The 20459-nt window shown below is 36.4% G+C and overlaps 1 protein-coding gene across 2 annotated transcripts; it reads left to right on the top strand.

The window, feature by feature from the left end:
- The first annotated feature begins 1103 nt into the window (after positions 1-1103).
- On the top strand, positions 1104-19268 carry LOC131164612 (uncharacterized). Of its 2 annotated transcripts, XR_009139296.1 has the most exons (8): positions 1104-1326; positions 1462-1938; positions 3235-3616; positions 4076-5502; positions 5755-5868; positions 12564-12718; positions 18171-18298; positions 18765-19268. XR_009139296.1 is itself a non-coding variant. In XM_058121925.1 (7 exons), the coding sequence occupies exons 2-7, from the start codon at positions 1510-1512 to the stop codon at positions 18217-18219; spliced, it is 2556 nt and encodes an 851-aa protein (XP_057977908.1). In that variant the 5' UTR covers positions 1149-1326; positions 1462-1509; the 3' UTR covers positions 18220-18401. The 2 variants fall into 2 exon arrangements, 1 of the variants encoding a protein (XP_057977908.1); XM_058121925.1 differs by lacking the exon at positions 18765-19268 and having other exon boundaries at positions 1149-1326; positions 18171-18401.
- Positions 19269-20459: the final 1191 nt, after the last annotated feature.

The raw sequence follows: 20459 nt of genomic DNA, 5'->3' as shown, positions 1-20459 counted from the left end.
ATAAAAGTAAAACTTAATTTCTTATTATTTTAAATCATTTGAATAACACATTATAAATTAACATCGCTTAATATTGATATTTGATGCAATGACTGTATTATATTGAAAATTGATCGAGGTAACGCAATTATAATGAATCGGTACTTTTATTCCAACTCTGTAGAAATAATATTTTGATTTTTGAGGTATAAAGTTTTCAAAATAAACAATAATTGATATAAGAGTTGCAAAAATTGAATTTTCTCCTTTTATTTTACTTCTTTTTATTTTTATTTTTATTGTTTTTTTAATGCCCGTTTAGAACTCATAAAATACTAGGGAAAGGAAAAGAAAATATAAAAGAATCTATATTTTTATATTTGGTTATTAAGGAAAGTGAGAAAGAAAATAAAAAAATATATCAAATTTATAAACAAAAATTTGATTTTATGTATCATTAATATTTAAAATTTTTCTAAATTTATTCATATTAAAATAAAGTTTCATTTTTGATAATATTTAACGGTGAACAAAAATTATGAGGGAAAATGAGTTTCCTCATTGTTTTTCTTTCCTTTTCTTTTTTCAAGCAAAATCCTTAACCAACGAACCATGAAAGAGAAATGAAAAAAAAAGAAAGGAAAAAAATATGAAAATTCAAGATATGCACAATTTTATTATTTATTTAAAATTTTAATAATTATAAAATACCATTTTAAAAGTTTTTTAAACAAATATAGCAAAATAAAAATAATAACAGATGTTTTTTAATTTTACTATATAAATGTGCAAAAAGTGAAAAATAATGTGACAATTTTATCATAATTTAAAATAAAAAAATGATTTGTTTTCTTTACAATTAAATATATCCTTATTATTTTCTCTACTTATTTGCAAAAAGATAAAAACAAAAAACAAAATTCAGACACGTTGCGATTTTTAATTTTTTATTAAAAAAATATTTCTCCTCTTTTCCTTGTTTGTGAATTGTGAACTTAGGGAAGATGAAGAAGGAAGTCGTATTTCCCCCGTGAAACAGTCGAAAGACAACAACCAAGAGATTGGAATCGAAATTCCCATCCATAGCCCGCGTTCCAAACACCAGAGAAGGGAAATTCAAAGTCAAGTCCTTTCCTTTTTCTTTTCCGTCCAGTCCAAAACCCCTTCCCAAACAGACCTTTAAATCCCCCCGCCCCTCTCTCTCTTATACTCCGTCTGCTCAGTCGCGGCCACACCCTCCCCCTCTCTCCCCTCTCTCTTTCTCTAAATCTCTCTCCCACGAACCTCACCGCACACATCACTCACTTATTCTACAAAGCTCCTTCGCTCCAATTACCCGCCAAAAAGGTATATTTTTAACTCATCAAAATTTCATATTTTCAAATTTTCAAACGCTCCTCCCTTCCCTCTCTCTCTCTCCTCTCTCTTCTCTCCCTCTCTAGGGTTCTCTCCCATGGCGCCTGACCCCTCCCCCCCTTGCAGGTCTCCACCGACGCGACGACGTTCATGTGATTTTCTCCGCCAAGGGAGATGGATCCGACGGCTGGCGTTGAAGCCGCGGGGTCCCCGGGGCCGAGATCGGAGGATTTCGAGGGTTCCGAGAAGCGGCCGGCGGAGAACGGCAACGACGGGGACGGTCCCGCCCGTAAGAAGGCTCGCGGGGGTTCGGGCACGGCCGGGAGCATGAAGAGGGTTGCGGAGATCGTGTTGGTGCTCTCGGCCATGGCGGAGATGCGCGGCGGGAGGAGCCCGACGGCGGAAGAGATGGCAATGATGGCGGAGGCGAGGGCGAAGGCGGTGGAGCTGTGCGGAGGGCTCGCTCCGAAGGATGTTGTGCCTAGGGATGCCATTGGGGCGGTTATTGAAGATCTTGGGTTGAATAAGGCTAGGGATCAGAGGCTAGGGTTTCGGCCTCCCAAGATATCTATTGCTGAGAAGTTGTTACTTACCAAGAGAAAGGTGAGGTTTGAATTGAATCTTGTGCTACCCTTGTATATAAATCACATCTTTTTAAGCGTGCTATTTATTTGACACTACTGATTTTGAAACTGTTGATGTACTGTAATGAATGCTCACTCTGATGCTACAATTTGTATTTTAGTTGTGAGCACTTATTCTGAATTTTTATTTAAACTGAAAGAATTAGAATCTGCCAAATACATATTTTATTAGACTGCAAATCTTGTTGCTATAATTTTTGTTTTAGCAACGCAGATTTGTTTCTGAATGCTATTTTGGTTTTACAAATCAAAATGGAAGAAAAGATGACTGTACAAGTGGTCATTGATGCTTGTATGCAATGAAAATGATGATAATTTAATTTGGGTCCAGGAACGTGTTGCTTATTTTACAATATTTTGGTTGACATCATTGTCAGCAGTCAGGTAGGAGAGTAGTGTGTGGCAGTATGCCAACTGCTCTGTGGAATAATGTGTTTTAATGGAAGTTTATAAGAGGCCTGTTGATAAAAAGAAGAAGGATTTTGAACAATTATTAACTCTAAAATCAGTGCAGCCAATCTGGAATTTCTGGATAGTCACCGGGCTACTTGTCAGTAACTTTAGGAAAAAAACCGGGTGAAAGGATTAATTCCTGCTACTTTAAAATATCTGCATATATTAGTGCACTTGAAATTTCCAGTACATCGCTGTTTTTGTTTATTTATTTTTGAGTGGGTTAGGTGAAGATAGTTCTTGTAAATTTAAGCTGCCATTATTACAAGATTGTGTGGGCCATGTCATGGATGCCTAGAAAACAATTCCTAGGATTTTGGCTGAAGTTCTTTGCAAGATTGCTTTCTACTGACAAATGTGAGAGATTTTAACTGCTGTATTATAATGTTGTTTCTTGGACATCAAAGGTTTCCATGTTTGTCAGTTTTAATGAAGCTCCTAAGGGTTTGTTTCTCTGGCTATCAGTCTCTTCGGAAGCTTGTTAGTGTGCTTGTTCTCTGGCGAAGAACATAACTGCACTGTCCAGATATAAGCTTCTGACCAGCAGAGCTCCCTTGCATGTTGATCTTATGTTATCTTTTGATTTCTATGTAAAGTGATGAGACCTCCATAAGAGCATGCTCATTCTGGAACTATTGCATGTGTACTGACGGATGTGTTTTGTCCTGTCCTTTATCAACTGATGTGCGTACTTTATGTAGCATTATTTAAATAAATAATAAAATAAAAAGCAGTATTTGTGTTTGTTTAGATTCTTTTTGTTATTTTTTTTTCTCCTGATCCCCAGAGCTTTTTATTTTAGATGGAAGAATCCAAGGGATTTGGTACACATTCTACTACATATACATCTCAGCGGCCTCAGACAAGCTTTAGTGCATTGGCGGAAAATCGTGGCACATCACAGACTGTTCGCATGTTTCCCTCAGATAAACCAAGTCATCCACCAATCCCTTCTGGAGGCTTACAGCCTGCTTTGCCTTTAGGTCAAGTTTCTGCTGCCACTTCTACATCATTACCACATCAGCTGTCCTCCAATGGATTAAAATCATCAACAGTTTCTAGTGGGTTGCCTAGCAGTCAGCCAGGGAAAGATCCATCTTCGTTGGTGTTACCTAAAGCTGACAAGCCAAATTTCAGGTTGGAGGGAGGATTGAATGGAACATCTTATGCATTGCAATTTCGAGGTAACATTTGCTCCTTATGTTTTAAATAGCGATTAAACAGTTGTTTCAATAAAATTATCCAAAAATTGCCAAGTATGTTTTGTTTGATATAGTTATACAGTATGGATGAGGTTCAGTATATGCTATCTAGTTAATATATTATAAATTATTATGTATAATTTACTTCCATAGGTGTGCAAAATGTTGGAAACCATTGTCAGCTAAGTATCTGCTGAGAGTGGTTTTTTTTTGGTTCCGCTGTTGAAATCATAATTTCTTTAATGACCAAATATGCTAGTTGTTGCATGTTCCTGTCTGTCTGGAAGGTCAGAAAGAATTCCAGCTGTATTTAGTATAATTCAGTTGCAACTTGCAACAATTCCCCATGGACTCCTTCTGCCTTAAATTTGTTCCTTAAATTCCCTTATGCATGTGTGTTTTAAAATATGTAAAGAGTCATCATACATCATATTTCTGCAGCAAATTCTTCTACTGACCACCCACCGGCAAAAGCTCCCATGTGGTCTCTACAACCTCAATCTGCTCCAGCAGGTAGAAGTGGACAAGAAACCAAGATGCCGGATCATACTTCTGCTAAGGTTGAGGTAACTGCTGACAGAAGTGCATCACGAGTGGGTTCTCAAGCATCTAGAGATCAGACCACTACAGCATTTATCACCCAAGCCACGTCTGGAAGTCTACCTCATCAATCTTTGCAGAGCATGAACTATGCTCATACCTCTTCACCTTTTACCAGCCACAGTGAGATTGTTAGATTTGTGCAGAAGTTGCTACAACCACAGCTTCCTGAGCACCCAACATGGACCCCTCCTTCAAGGGATTACATGAATAAGGCATTGACTTGCCTAATATGCAAGCTTACCATTAATGAGGTGGAAAGTGTACTTGTTTGTGATGCATGTGAGAAAGGTTTTCACCTAAAGTGTATTCAGCCAGGCAATCTAAAGGGAATTCCTAGAGGTGAGTGGCACTGTCCCAGGTGTTTGATGTTAAGTAATGGGAAGGCTTTACCTCCTAAATATGGTCGTGTCATGAGAAATATTACCCCACCAAAAATTTCTTCAAGTACAGCTGGAGTCCAGTCTCCTTCAGAGAAGAAATTGGTTACTTCAGAGCAGAAGGTCAATCAGCAGAAAATAATAGCAAATGGAAACTCTGCTCTACATTGTCCTCTTCCTGGTACTGTGGGCAGTAACTGTACTGAGCTGGCATCTGATATAAAGATGCCAAATGCAAGTGAAATGCAGAATGACATTTTTTTATCAAACAGACAGAAAATGGATGACATGCTATTGCCTAGTTCTGAAACTTGCCCAAATAATTTAGTGAGTACCTCAGGGGCAGATTTGCCCCCAAGCGGCACATCTGATGAAAGTTCTAGTCAGCAAATTCAAATTTCCGATTCATCTACACATGAAAAGAGATTAGTTTTTGAAACAAAATCACAGCCTCCAGTAAAGGTAACTGACTCAGTTGTTAATACGTTAGATCATTCTCAAGCTGCACATGGTTTGCAGCATGTTGACCAGAAAGAACTGCCAAACTGTGATGAGGTTCCATTGAAGCAATGTCATGACAACAATCCTATAGCTAAAGATCTAGATAAATCTTATGTAAGAGGAACCATTGATTGTAAGACAACGTGTGGCCAAGACATTGTACAGCCAAGTGTTGTTGGGACTGCTGATGTGGACACTGGGACTAGAGAGGATGCTAGGTTGTCAGTAGATGGGTTGCATACTGTTGATTGGATTGGCAATGCAGTTCAAGTTGTGGGTGAGAAGACATTTTACCAGTCTTGTTTCATCGATGGAGTTACATATAAATTGCAGGATCATGCTCTTTTACGTTCTAGCAATGCTAAATTGACACCTTCTAAACTCCAGGCAAGTTATTTTTTTTTTCTTTCAAAAATTGAGCATACTTATGATTTCACTAATGTTTGGTTTTGTTTATGATGCGAAGCGAATGTTCTTTCAGCCACCCCTTATAGCAGTGAAAATCATGGTCTTGTTCCTTTAGTTGCTTATAGTATTTACATGTCCATTAACTCTGTTGTCTCTGGGAAAAGCAGTTTGCCCATGTTAATGATTATTATTATGTTGTTTCTAATTTAGAGTCCTTTGTTTTCACTGCAGGCCATGTGGGAGGATAGCAAAGCTAGGTCAAAGTGGATTAATGTTAAGCAGTGTTATTTTCCGGGTGATTTGCCGGAGGTTGTTGGCCACCCATGCACCCCTGAAAGCGACGAGGTGAACTGTTATTTTTCTTTTCATTTGGAAGTCTATTGTATTTCTATTATTTATGTGCTTCAGACCTTGGGTCTTTAATGGCAAAAGTTGGACTTGTTTGACCAACTCCTTTTTTACTTGTTGATTTTGGCAACTGTACTGTTTAAAATTTTCTTTTAAAACTAGAAGGATATCATTTTAAATGAAATAGTAACATAAAAAGTTCAGCTTCAACAAGGGTTCGAGACATCTAGTTCAACTACATAACCTAGGCTCTTGAACTTAAGGGGAGAAAATATAACAGAATTTGAAGATAAATTAATAAAATATATTGATTGGATTGTAGAAGATAATGAAGACAAACCCTTTATGGAATAAAATTATTAGTTCTATAAGAAATATAGCAAGAGTGGATTTAGGTAAACGGAAGAGGTATAATTGTTAAGGAGAGTTGGCTGTGGGATCAGGCTCTGTCCAAGAGCAGTTAAAATAAAAAGGAAGTGGCATAAGACATGGCAAAAATGTATTAGGTAGGAAAATCTTTTAAAAATCCGAGGCTAGTAAAGATGTAAGAACAATTGTTAGTGAAGCTAAACTTAAGAGCATTTAATAAATTGTATGCTAGACTAAGCACTGAAGATGGAGGGAGAGATTAAAAAGATGTACAAACTTGATAGGGTTAGAAAAAGAAGAAGTAGAGACGTAGCTAATATCAAATAAATAAAAATGAAGATAATAATGTTAGTTATATAAGAATATATAAAAGAAGACGGCACAATTAAATTTAATTGCCATTTACTTGTTTGTTGAAAACCAAGTATAAGGCATAAACTTAGAATTGCCTAATGAGGAAAGGAAAGGCTTAAAATTTGGGATATATTCTAAAAATTAGACTATGAGAAGTTAAATGCACATTTAAAAAGTTAAACAATGAAAATTATATGACATAATGGCTAATAAAAAGGTCAAGCTAGATGAAAACAACAAATGATCTCGCTCTTGCAAATGAGCTCTCTCTTTCTCTCTCGTGTTTGCATGTAAATCCTCACCCTTTCTTGTCTCTTTTGCAAAAGTGCATTATGGAGGTGGTGGAAGATGAATCAAGTGGCTCACAAATGGTCAATCCAGATCGAAGTTTTCATGTTGGAAGCATGAGTTATTGGATGGTGATTTTAATAATAAAGGTGGGAAAGTTTTTAAGTTAGGGCTTAGATGGAAAGGAAAAAGATTTCTGGTATTTGTTTTAGGCTGATGATCCAAAGGAGAGGGTGGCATTGTTTTGGGTAATTTGGGAAGAATTTTGTGCGTTCGTTAGAGATCTTCTTCATAGTGCTGGTGATGGCAAATGAAAGGAGGGAGGCATTCAATTATGGAGCCAAAATTTGGAAGAGAATGAAGATACAAGTGGTGGAAGATGCCAACAAAACAGCTTGTGGAATAACAATGTGGTGACTGAGAAGAAGCAATATTGTGCTCATTGTGGTGGAAAGATGCAAGTGGAGGGTCTGGGGAAGTCGTCACTGGAGGACTATAATGTTTTGGGGATTAGATCTCTCACAATCTAGGCCGCTAGGGTTTTGGATAGGATGCTTTAGGGTGCTAGAGGCAGCTTGAGTTTCTCTCGTGGAAGATAGGGCGATGAAAGTTGGGTGGAGTGGCCTTGGATATTTGGTAGTTGTCTTGAAGTAGTGGGTTCAGATCTGGGCCAGTACTATAAACAAGCCCAAGACGAGGTTGTTGTGGGTTTGGATCTGGGCTAGGCTATGGATATTGGAAAGGAAGGTCATTCGGATTAATTCTTAGTTGGGCCATATAGGTCAACAAGCTCAAATTCCTAACGTTATTTTTAGAGTCTAAGAGGCTTTTAAGTTAGCTCATGTATCCATGGTTTTAAATAATGGTCATCACATAATGGAATTTCAAGGCCCCAATTCCAATTTGTACCGCTGTAGTGGTGAGGAAAAAAATCATGGCTGTAACAGCCATTACAGTTCTGTAATGGGCTGTAACAGGCATTACACTTCCTTTACAGGCTGTTATGCCCCGTTATGCCACTGTTTCCTGCCGACAACCCTATATTCAAGAAAATACGCCATTTTCCCTGATTTTTTTGAGTTCTGATGCATTTCTCCCTCTCTCCCAGGTCATTAAGCTTACCTACTGGTCTATGGCTGCTAAAAGTCACCATCTGAAGGTGATTTATGGCTTTCCCTTCCCTTTTTCTGAAATTTTATCCATTTGGGAAGAAATTTTTTGTTGTTTGGAATTGATTTGGGTAGATCTGAGTATGAAATCAAGCTAGAAACTTGGGATTTGGGTATTGAAGAGGGTTTGAGGCTTTGAATTTGGAAGAGGGTTTGAAAGTGGGAGGTGCTTCGTGTTCATGAGTTCCTGAGTCCTGACTTTCTGGACTGTCAGCCAGTATGATTAATTCCCTGTACCACCTCTCCATTTTCTCTTTTTCCCACTAAAGCAAGTTAAGTAGCTTATTAGCTTAATTAATTAATTTGCTACTTACAGCTTAAGCTTATGCAATGCTTATAGCTTAATTATTTCCACATAGTACGTAGTTACTTATATTTTTTAATTTGCTAATTTTATATGCTTATAGCTTAACTAATTAATTTGCTTAATGGGCCTAAATTGCCTTAACCCCTAATGGCCTAAATTGCTATGCTTAGTCATTGATATTTTTAATATTAAAATTTGAAAATTTAAACTGTTACAAAATACAAAATAATATGTAACTATTAAGAATTAAGTATTAACTATCAAGTATTTAATACAATGTAACTATTATCTATTTAGTATTAATTTGCTTAATGGGACTCAATTGCCTAACCCCTAATGGCCTAAATTTTTATGCTTGCTTTGTCATTGAATTATTGTTAATGTGAATAGTAAATTTTAAAATTAAATTTCCTAGAGAATATAAATTATATGTAATTATTAAATACAATGATTAGGAATACTATAATCTATTTAGTAGTAATGGCAAAATGATGTGACATGAGTTTATTAGATATGTATTTCCATAGGGGTGGGGAGATGATTGTCAATCCCAATCTTGAACCCAAGGTGGCACTCGAGAGACTATGAAGAGCCTCCATGTCATTTTATATGGTGGTGACCTATGTTGTAATATTGTATTCATGTATTGATTCTGGTAAATTTCATGTGTGTGTGTAATTGTATATTGATTCATTTTTTTATCTCTAATTAATTGGTTCTCAATTTCAGTTACATTTCTAATTTTTTAGTCATTAAGTAGTGAAAAGTATAAAAATTATGACTTTTTCTGTAAACAGCGAACTAAAATTAATATAAAAATCATGTTGCCTATTAAAAAGTGTTTTGGTTGAATAGAAGCAGTTAAAATTCAATAAAATCATGCTTTAAAGGATTCCATGCTTGTTCTTTAGTTTTGGCATGGTTGTGCATGCATGAAAAAAATTCACAGCTGCTGCAGCCGCTTCCTGCTTCTCCGATGTCTTGCCACACCCACAACCATTATGTGATGTTACCTGCAATCACAATTTAAAGCCCATGCATAGATCTAATCAAATGCATAATTTGGGCTCAATTGGAGGTCATGAAGCGTATGGATCTAACCAGAAGGCTAGCCAAGCTCATGGGGGTCTCGATGCTCATGTTCCTGGCCAAAGGATTCATAACAAGGATCATCACAGTTTCCATTGTGCTTCTAATGTTGGGAAGACGTCTCTTACAGAAAAGAATGGGGTAAGAGCAACAGGTTAGCTGGGTCTGACTTTAACTCTGTCAGGTTGGTGTGAGAGATTTCTGTGGAGGAGGCTAAAGGTGGAAGAACCCAAGTAGAGCAGCAGCTTCTTGTTGGAGGGCAGGGTGAGAAGCAAATCTGTAGTGGATTGCGTATGGAGGTGGTTTATTCATTTGTGGGTAGCAAGGATGTTAAGGGATGTAACAAGGCTGAGGATGTCAAGGTGTAAAAGTGTCAGCCAGAGGGGCCAGGTATTGTCAAGGACTTAAAATTTGATTTTGATGGAAATTTTGATGAAAATTTTGATATTGATATAAAGGAATGATGGAAATTTATAGTAATTGATGGAATTTTACAATGGAACTTTAGGAAACATTAAAAACATGCTTATGCAAAATTTGGAGACAAAATAAATTTAGTAAATGCATACATGACAACCTTTTAGTGTGTAGGGTATATAAATTACATATCGTGAAGTAAAAAAAAAACTTTTATAATAATAAGGGTGTATGCTTAGTTTAGGGCTTCAAAACAAGAGTGAGGTGATGACATATGCTTTGTTTAGGGCTTCAAAATTCATTTTTCCTTTCTAGTTATTTTCCATCAAAATAATTGAGTTAGTTATTGTTTTTGGCATGACAAGGGGTAGGGGTAGACCTAAAATAACTTGGAATGAGATAATGAGGAAGAATTTATTAGCACTTAATCTAATAGAGGAAAATGCTCTCGATCAGGTGAATTGGCAGTAAAGGATTTATGTAGCCGACTCCACCTAGTGGGACTTACGGCTGGTTTTTTTTTTTGTTGTTGTAATTATTTTCCATCAAAATTGAGCTACAATGCTGAATTTAACTGAAAATTTGAAATTTCCATTGAAATTTACTGAAAATTTGAATTTTCATAAAAAAATTTTCCAAAATTTTCGTAGTTTCAATTGAAATTTATCAAAACGTAAAAAGTTCTAGTCAAAACTTTGCAAAAACAAATTTGGCATTGAGTTTCGATTCAATATTCTTTGAAACTCGAAATTTCAACCAAAATTTAAGCCCTTGGATTGCAGATATTGTAAAAGAGATTCTGCAGGGAATTTTTTTGTTGAAGAATCTCTAAACTTTTCTTAGTCTTAGAGAAGGATATAGGAAAAAATCATTTTGAAAGGGAAAAGAAATAGGGTGATTTTTCAGCCAATGATTGTGAGCTTAAGAAAGTGGATTATTATTGGATGAACTCAACAGTTACTTTGGTCATGATTCCAACCGTTCTAAAGTTCTTGGGGATCTTTCTTATGTACCTCTCCTCCACTGGAAGGTTTGAAGGATGTTTGTATGGCATGTGATAGGGAGTAATCAATATAGGGTTGGAATTCTCTCTAATCTTATTAAGGAGTTACTGTGAAGGATGTAGAAGCTCAAAAGTTATTGGATTATATGGATTTGGGTTTGGTTGATTCTAGTGGTAATGAAGCTTGCGCTGCAAAAGTAAAAATGAAGAAAGTGTGAATTGACAAATTTATGGAGTTCTTACTTGGAGTTTTTAGGTTCGGTTTTGGTTTTATTTTACTTCATAGAAGTAATAGATTTTGCTATGTTTGATTGATTATGTAGATGAGGGGAAATTGAAAATTGAGAAATGCATAAGGATGGTTAAAATGGAGGAGCTCTTGTAGTGTGGTATGTAAATTTAAAAAAGGGCAGCCTGGTGCGCAAAGCTCCCATGTATGCAAGGTCCAGAGATGGGGCGGGTCACAATGGGTCTATAGTACGCGGCCTTAACTTGAATTTTTACAAGAGGCTGTTTCCCTGCCTTGAACCCGTGACTGGTCACATGGTGACAGCTACCATTGCGCCAAGGCTCCCCTTCTTGTAGTTTGATATGTGATTGTAAAATACTGCTAAAACTGGGAGGAAAATTTGTGGGAATGGTGTAAGATATGTTATACGGATCTAAATATTAGACAACTTTAAAACAATGTATCCAATAAATTTTCATTGTGGAATACTTTGTTTTCCTGCAGTGGTGAGGAATGGGTGGCTCCAAATATTTCATGAATTCATTTCTATACAGTTATGGGGCTTCAGAAGCAAGAGGAAAAAGAAAAGATTTTGGATTTGTGTTGTTTTTACTACATTGTGGACTCTTTGTTGAAAGGAACGCCTGGATTTTTAGAGGCCAGAAGACTTCCATAAATTTGATTTGGGAGAAACCTATGTTTTTGGCTTCCTTTTAGGCTCTCACTCTTTTGGGGTTTTTAAGGGTATTTTGCAGTCTGATATCCAGAGGGATTGGAAGGAAGCATTGATGTAAATCTAATGTTTATTTTATCTTTTGTTTTTGTGAAGGATGTTGCCTTGTTCTATTTTTTCTGTAACTATTTCCTTCTTCTTGCATTAATGAAAATTTTGTTAACCTAGAAAAATAAAAGAATCAAACACATCTGTTGTAAGTTAGTTCTGAAAGAGTAATGCTTGAAGATAATGGAAGGGCAACAGGGATGATGTGGGCGCTTGCAATGTAGATGGGATACTGCTCCAGTAAGAAAAAGCAATTTAGTTGATGTTAGAGGTTATAGGTTGGGGGAGGGTAGACCTGGCTTGCCTGATACAGGAGGAAAAGATTGGCAACACCAACTTTTAGAGGATGTTGCCCTGGACCATGCACAATGGCAGAAAGGGTGCTGATAGTTATCAACACTCAGGGGTACCTAAGGCCTTCTTGTTGTTGTTGTTTTCCTTCTTCTTCTTCTTCTTCGTTGTTGTTGTTGTTTTCCTTCTTCTTTTTCTTCTTCCGATATGACCCATTATATATCCAAATTGGACTGTTTCCATTCCAGTTGATTAGTTGAACAGACATATTCTTAAAAATATTTTTTTCTTTACATAGTTGGATTCAAATTCCTTCCTCTTCGGATTGAAATATAAGTGAAAATACTATGTTAGACATGTTAAAGTTATATGAATTTCTTGTTGCCCTGTTGTAGGTCTACGAATCTAATCGTGATAGAACTGTGATGGCTGGCTTGATTCAAGGTCCTTGTGGAGTTCTTCCTCCAGATAAGTTCAAGGAAGAGTTTGAAAGGAGAACTCAGTTAGGCACTGAGGCAACTGATGTTCTATGTCCTATTTACCTGTGCAAGTATGCCATTCTTTTCTTATATTCCATTTATTTATTGTTATTTGCAAGTGCTTTTCTGGGAAGATTCTTGATATGGAAATGTTCAAGATCTGTGCTTGATGGTGTTTGCTACTAGTATAAAGCACAATGCTGGCAAAATTTTGATTAATTTTATAATTTTATGAATGATTTTGAAAATATTTATTAGTTGAAAATGCACCTGTAAGCTCTTGTACCATCTGTTAAAATGTGTGTATGGATAAATATGCACACAACCTAAAACCACAGACACAACTTCCCTTGTGTGAGGAGTCACAAGACAAGCCACTGGGCCACACTCCCATGCTTACCAAGGGTTATGAATATTACTATATTTTCATTTTTTGATTAGTAAAGTGAGATTTCATTATATGGCACCAAGGGGGTGCCACCCATGTAAAACCAAAGAAAACCGAAAGAATCAAAAGTGTTGAATCAACTATATCAGGGTATCCAATTATTAGAATTGTCTGTGTCTAGCATGTACAGCCCAAGAAACCAACCTGTAAGTTGTAAGCGATCTATTCTTGTGGATTGTGGGAGAAGCAGTTGTTCTTTTAAAAGAGCATTTCTCTATCTCAACGAAAAAAAATAGTGAGTGGGATCAAAGACAAGGCCTTTTACCTTTCTCTGTTCGTAGCTATGCCCTTCCATGCATTTTCTTGTAATTTTATTTTTTTATAACAAAAGAAGATATCATTAATGGAAAGAGAATTTACAAGAGGGAGAATGAGAAATCTTCCGAGAGAAACTGACTCTCCAATACTGAACAAAAAAAATCATCTAGTCAACGTGTTCCTCTAATCTCTTTGCACCTCCTGAAAACTTGCCTCTTTAAAAAATCCATGCCCAACACACCACAGAGGCCCAATATTTTATTTTTTCCCAAACCAACATCTGATTTAATTTTTTCCCAGAAGATATCCTAGAATTACATTTCATCAATGAACCCCATAATATTGAGAAAAAGCCACACTTCCATAAAGTTGCCCTGTTCTTTCTTCTGCCAAAGCCTGCGAAGGATATAACTAGAAGGTGTTCCACTGAGGGAGGACAAACCCAGCTTTCTCCCACAATGCCAAAAATCATATTCCAAATACTCCAAGCAAATTCACAATGCAAAAGAAGGTGAGAAGTTGTCTCAGAGTTCTTGTAACAAAGCACACATACATCGGGAGAGAGAGCCTTCATAGGTCTCCTAATTTGCAACAAGTTATTGGTATTTATCTTATTAAGCACAATCAGCCAAGTAAAGTCCTTTATTTTTGGAGGAACCTTAGCTTTCCAAATAGTGGAGTATAGCAAGAAAGAAGAGTTGGAACCAATCAAAAATTCAAAAAAAGATTTGCAAGAAAACACAACTGACTGGTCCAAAGACCAAGAGTGAACGTCCCTCCCTGAAGACAAATTGCTTCCGTTCAATAAAGATAACAACCATGCCCAGATTTCCTTTCCACAGTTTCAGCAGTGACCCAGTACTGGCCTGTTAGAGCAGTATCTGGATTCCAAAAAATAATGGTTCCTGGAGCTGTGGAGCAGTGAACTTTCCACTGCTTCAGCATCTTCTTTGCATATAAAGCATCTATTGATCGAAGTGAAACCACTGTTTTGAAGATTGTTAAAGTCAGGATCTACCCTGAAGTTGCCTCCAAGCCAAAAAAAAAAAAAGGTAAAAGGTAAAAAAAAAGCCTATGGTTGGCGCATAAGTTTTCTAAATAGCTTTCCAGTGGAAGCCAGATTTCATAGGAAATGTCCAGCTGCCTTGTGGAAGGAACTACTATTTTTGTCGAGTTTCCATGTAGGCACATACAAATTGGTCCAGCTGGGGGCATTTCTGAACCCATAGAAATCAGAAAAAGAGTCAAAGGAGATGTTCCAAACTGTCAATTGACAGAGTGGTCAGCATGCATACTCACCAAAGTATCTTTATTGCATGCTAGATTGAAAATCGTAGGAAATGGGGAACTAAAAGGGCATGAGGAACACGAACTTTCATGCCAAAAGAAAATTTTGCCCCCATTTCCAGCATGGGAGTAGATGAGAGTTGCTTTTGCTTCCCTCTTATGATCCCCCCCCCCCCCTCTCATCATTAGTACATGGATACAGGAAAGGAGAATAGATTGAACATTTAGTCAGCTTTATCAGCTATTCAATTTAATGTGATGGTAATTTTCACAATTTTAGTCCTCACCTTGAAGATATCATGGTAGATAAGAATGTCTGCATAGTCGATTCTGGCTCAGGATAGGGAGGTGTTCATTGCAATTCCAGAAGTAATAGTCTAGTTTTGTGTGTGTGTTTGGAGCCTTTTTTTGGGGTAGAAGGTCCTACTGTTCAGCACAAATGTTTTTTGATAGCAGTTGTTCAGCACAAATGTACTGACTGAAAGCATTGGGTTAGATCGTCCCTTGAGGATTTAGAAAATGGTGATCTTGTTACTTGGCTATTAAGCACCCCTCTGCTGCTTTCCAAGTTTCTCTTCAAGTTTGGATGGTGGTTTTGTGTAGAAGTTTGAATGGTGGATTAAATTATTGGTAGAAAATGGGTTATTCCATATGGATGCTGTACCTGCAAAGAAGGATCAAAGCTGTGGAACCACCCACCTTCAACAACCCCCCCCCCCCCCCCCCCCCAAATTTTGATTTAGCTCTGTAGTTGGGAGATTGCATTATTGCAATGGATGTCTGGGCTTATATATTTTGCATTTTGGAGTTTCTTGCACAATACCTCAGTCCTTGAAGGTCCTTGTGCACTTGCAGGATGAAGGTTTTCTGGCCAAACGTATAACGGTTATGTGGAGATGTGTTTCTTTATGCCTTCTTTTATGGTATATGTAAAATGAAATTGATGGACCTTTGAGGATGATGAATTGTCTGTTTGATAAATTGAGTAGGGGTTACCTTGTGTAAACTGTATGGGCTGTGTTGCCCAATGAATTTGATAATGTATTTGTCTCATCATTCCTAGATTCTCTGAATTTGTAATGGCTGTTGTTTCAGTGCTTCCTCATGCCCTCCTTGTTTTTGGAGAATGGCACTATGGCTTCCATGTACATGACTTATTAGCCTCTCTGCTCATGAGTGGAACTTTTATAATTGCTTCATGAAAACATGAGACCAGGGTACAAGAGATAAAATTAGATATTGAGATTAACATCTGGCACAATGATTTTTTGATATTTAGAGGGGGCTTGGTTTCCCAACCCTTCTACAGAAACTGAACAGAAATAAAAAATCAACAATCAAAAAAGAGAAGTTGAGCCAGTCAGCAAGTGTTGGTGTAAAATTTCCGGAGCTCCCAAAAAAAAATAAAGAAAAAAAAACCAGTGTGGGGCTGTCCTTGTGATCGTCTTCTATTTCTGTCTCCAAATGTTCCACAAAACGTAATTAGGGATTTTCATCTAAACTTTTCTCTGCCACAAAGTCCACTTCTTTCCATCTTCCGAACACATAAGTAGGGTCCCCTACTTTCCATCTCCCAATCAATGTTGAACTATTTCCATAGCCCCCACAGATCTATAGCAAAAAATTTTGTGAATTAAAACATTGTTGGGGATTTCCTCTTTTTGACGTACACATTTAACAACAATCAATATGACCATCTCTTCCATAAGACATCTCCTGTTAGCAATGTTCTAGAAGGCACTATCTAAGCTTGCTCAAGACAAGGTGCGTCGAGGCGCAAAGGGTACTTGGAGCCTAGGCCCAAGGTAAAGGCATGCACTTCATGAAGGTGAGGGCCACATTTATTAAAATTGTGTGTGCAATGCCCTATTTGATGGGTAATTGATATATTATTAGTAATTTTAAAATACCAAAATATTCAATACCAAAACATAAATGCATAGGAATTATGACTACCTAGTACAAGTTCCAAGTGAAACAAGCATAGTTCAACATAAACACACAAGAGTTTAAGCTTCAAACTACAACGGAAATGAATTGTTAACCTAAGGTCCAAAAGCATCAACAAAGTATTTCAATATCAAAAGAGAAGAGTTAAAAAAAGATTCCGAAGCCTGACACCTAATAGTCCTCATCAGTCGTCGTTAACTGAATGTCATTGTCATTAGAAATTTCTTCTCTAACATCTACTTCCTCTCAAATCTCCTCTGCACTAGCCTCTTGGATCTCATCCTCCTCCATAAGTTCAATATTGTTGCCCTAGCAGTGCTAGGTGAAGCTGATCCTCTTGAAGATGATGTCATGTATGCACTTGATTCTTGATCTGGTGCGATGCAGGGATTCATTTTCTCCAGCAGCTCTGGCAACAGCACCCCATCTCAAAGAATTGTCTTCAAACACATGCATTGTCCTCATTGGAATCACTATCCATTCTACCAATCAACAACTCATTACTATCATCAATGTCCTTTAGAAGGATGTGATCAATGGCATCATTATTGTTGTATCGACACCTCAATTTTTGATTATATTTCATAAAAACACCAAATCATTCAAGCATTGTTGGGCAACCTATTGCTCCTTTTGCTATGAAGTTGCAAGATCTAAAAAATAAAATAGTAAATAATGATTTTAGCAAGTGGTAATAAACCAAATATTCTATATTCTTTATCCACAATATTCTCTAGTGACTCACATGTTGGAATATGCTCCAATTTCTTTTGCAACCAGTTGTACTACATGCAAGGCTAAGAATTCTCACTACTAACTTCTGCAAGTTTGGAATTGACGACCTAAATGAGATCCACCATTCTGCTGTTTTTTAAATAAATTTCATACAAATACCTTGTAGCCAAGTAGCTAAATTTATTTTAAGGAGAATGAGGTGCTGACAATGCATAGCATCCATGTGATTTTCAATTTTCAAAGTGTCACTGATGATGTTTTATTTGAACAATTTTACAGAGGAATTGAATGATGCCTGCTAATGTAAATAAAGATTACGAAGATTTGGTGGAATATTGAATTTCGGTGGTAAATACGATTAGAATATTGGTGGACTCAAAGGCCTAGCTTTAAATCTCTTGGGGAGATTTTTTTTGCTATCCAAAAAAAAAAAAAAAATCTTTCGAGGAGATTGTCATTTGTCACTACCAAATTGTCCTTGGATTTGAACGAGAAAAATGTTGCATTTTAGAGTTAACTTCTAGGATCATATCTTTTGGATTGACGACTCTCTCATTGCATGTTTGGTACATAGCAATGGAATTGATGAAATATAATTGAATTTATAACTCGATTTCTTCATTTTCCCTGCTCAAATTTTCATTCGATTCCATTCTGCAAACCAAATGTGATGTCAATGTGCACTCAGGGTTGCGTGTATTGCTTTTGCTTGCGTCCTTGTGGGTTGTTCCTAACACAGCATGCACGCTCAAGTTCATGTTTTTATAATCTATTTTTGATAGTGGATAATTGCTATTGTTATTTTTAGTTATTAATCATGAGAAATACCTTTATTTTTTTTGCAGGTGGTTGTATGATGAATCTAAAGGGGGTTTTGTGTCTGTTTCAAGTTAACTGCAGTCATGCATATATTTTAGGTGACATGATGTTTTCTAGGACTTTGTTGCAGAAATTCCATGCTCTCTTTAATCAGGTATAATTACCTCTTCCAGTTATTTTTTTCCCCTTTAACGATCGAGGGATCTGGATATTTGGACAATGAGAACCATATTTTTAATAATGTGTTTAGGTAGAAATGTCCTCTGACCTCATTCATATAGGTTTAAATTTTGCCTGGTTATTTAGTATAGAATTGTGGTAAAACATCTCGTCATTTTCAATTTGCTGTAGTTTTGTGCAGTTGAATGCTGAAACCTTGCACTCAGCATGTATATTTTCTTGACACAAACCACCTCTTGCCCCCTCCAGCATAACCCCCACTCCCTGACCCACTCAAAAGAAAAGGAAAAAATGAAAGAAAAACTTGGAGAACCAAAATATTTCTTGCCTGGATCAATAAACAAAAAAACAAACATTTAATTTGCTGTTTCTTTTTGGAAGTGTCTTTCATGTTTGTGAATCATTAAAAAAGAATTTATCGTATCTTATGTTCCGAGCAGGTAACATATTCATTGTATTCAAGGTGAGACCACCAGGAGAAGTTTTAAGGAAGTTTAAGCACTCATGTCTTGTACAATATGTTGCTGTAGTCTCAGTCTGTAACATCAGCCTAATAGTAACCAAATGGAATTCTTTCATGCGCCTTATTTGGCTGCTTCAAGCCCATCGTTATATTATCGGCAAGTGAAGTATAGAAAGAATATATACTTTTCTGAAATGTTTGAATTATTCCTCTGACAGGAAAACCAACTTGTTAATTACAGTTGTTCGGATATTGATATCTGTACCTTACTTGGTTTCATAAGCAGAGTAGGATTCCTTGGGGTAACTATAATGTGGAAGTTAATTGTAATAAGGAGGGGAGGGGAGCAACCTGAGGTGCATTGCCTGCTTGCAGGTTTCAGCATCATCTAGGATTTCAGTGGTATTTAAATTGTTGATCTTTGTAAAGTGGATTATTGAGCATTCATCGCCCTTAAAGAATGACCGTTGGTCCTTCCCCATGTATTATTATCGGTGCTTGCTTCTCTATGTTCAAATCGATCAATGTGTTCTAATTCTTCATGATGAGGAATTATTCAGGTATTTTGGTGAACTCTCTCTACCTCCCTGCTTGGATTGCATTTTGAGTTTTGTCTATCTGCATAATTTTCCTTTTTTCCTATTTTACGTGATTCTAATCCGTTCCATTTGTCCCAAGTTCTGAGCATACTAAAGAACAAACCAAATTAAGATGCTGTTGGGATTTTTTTTTCTCTGTTCATTTGGTGCCCCAAGTGTGAGGATTCAGATCTGTTGGGATTTATTATAGAAATTCTTGTTTCTTATTTGAACTCTTCAAACACAGATCTGTTTAACCAAGGATGCCTTTATGGTTTTGTGCAGCAACATATTTTAGAAGACGAGATTATGGATTGTGCATTTTGTGCAGCTCCATCATCTAGGCCTAGTTCTATTGAAAACCCTCTTTGAATTGTCTTGAGAATTACATTACCGGACCTTTTATTGGGAAATTACATGCTTGAGAATTGTTTGCCTCAAAATAATCATTTTCTTAGAAACATCAGAAATGTAAATTTGAAATAATTGAGAGCATGGTAGATATTCAAGAAATTTAATTTAGGTGTTTGCAGTGTAGTTTGCTTGTAATGAAGCATTTCAAGAAATTTTAGATTTTCAATCTCCATTTCCATGAATCATAAAAAAAAAATAAAAAATTATTTCAATTAAAATGACATTAGTTAAGGTGTCAAGAATTGACAATTTCAGTTCCTGTGAAGTAGCAGATGCAAAGCAATCCGATTTCCCCCTTTTCAAATAAGCTAAATGTCAACAGGATTAAGTTGAAGTCTAGTTCTAGATTTGATTAAGGTTGCATGGATTCTTCATGTTTTGTTTAAATTTATACAAATTTAAATTCAAAATTTGAAATGGATAATTGGAGCAGTTTTCTTTGCATAGAATTTGAGCTTTAAATTTAAAGTTGTGTAAAATTTTGATGAAAACCTAATAGTTTATACTTCACTTTCTAAATTAAAAGAATTTCAAATCTAAATTTTGAAATTTATGGTTTCATATCTCATCTTGTTTGAATCCGATAATTCTTATTATGTTAATTTTGTATTTGTGTGGTAATATTTTTGTGTGGTTATAAGTTGAAATCATAAACATATTGCTATCACAATTTTTTGTTC

The sequence above is a fragment of the Malania oleifera genome, chromosome 1 (assembly GCF_029873635.1).
Source record: "Malania oleifera isolate guangnan ecotype guangnan chromosome 1, ASM2987363v1, whole genome shotgun sequence".
NCBI classification, from domain to species: Eukaryota; Viridiplantae; Streptophyta; class Magnoliopsida; order Santalales; family Ximeniaceae; genus Malania; species Malania oleifera.
The sequence above is the reverse complement of the archived record's forward strand: the minus strand, read 5'-3'. Positions and strand labels throughout refer to the sequence as shown.

Bases quoted from the DNA above. Each gene is read 5' to 3' on its own strand.
- LOC131164612 (XM_058121925.1), top strand. From the start codon at position 1,510: ATGGATCCGACGGCTGGCGTTGAAGCCGCGGGGTCCCCGGGGCCGAGA. The intron at 3,617-4,075 runs GTAACATTTGCT...ATATTTCTGCAG, and splicing joins TTATGCATTGCAATTTCGAG to CAAATTCTTCTACTGACCAC. The intron at 12,719-18,170 runs GTATGCCATTCT...TTTTTTTTGCAG, and splicing joins TGTCCTATTTACCTGTGCAA to GTGGTTGTATGATGAATCTA.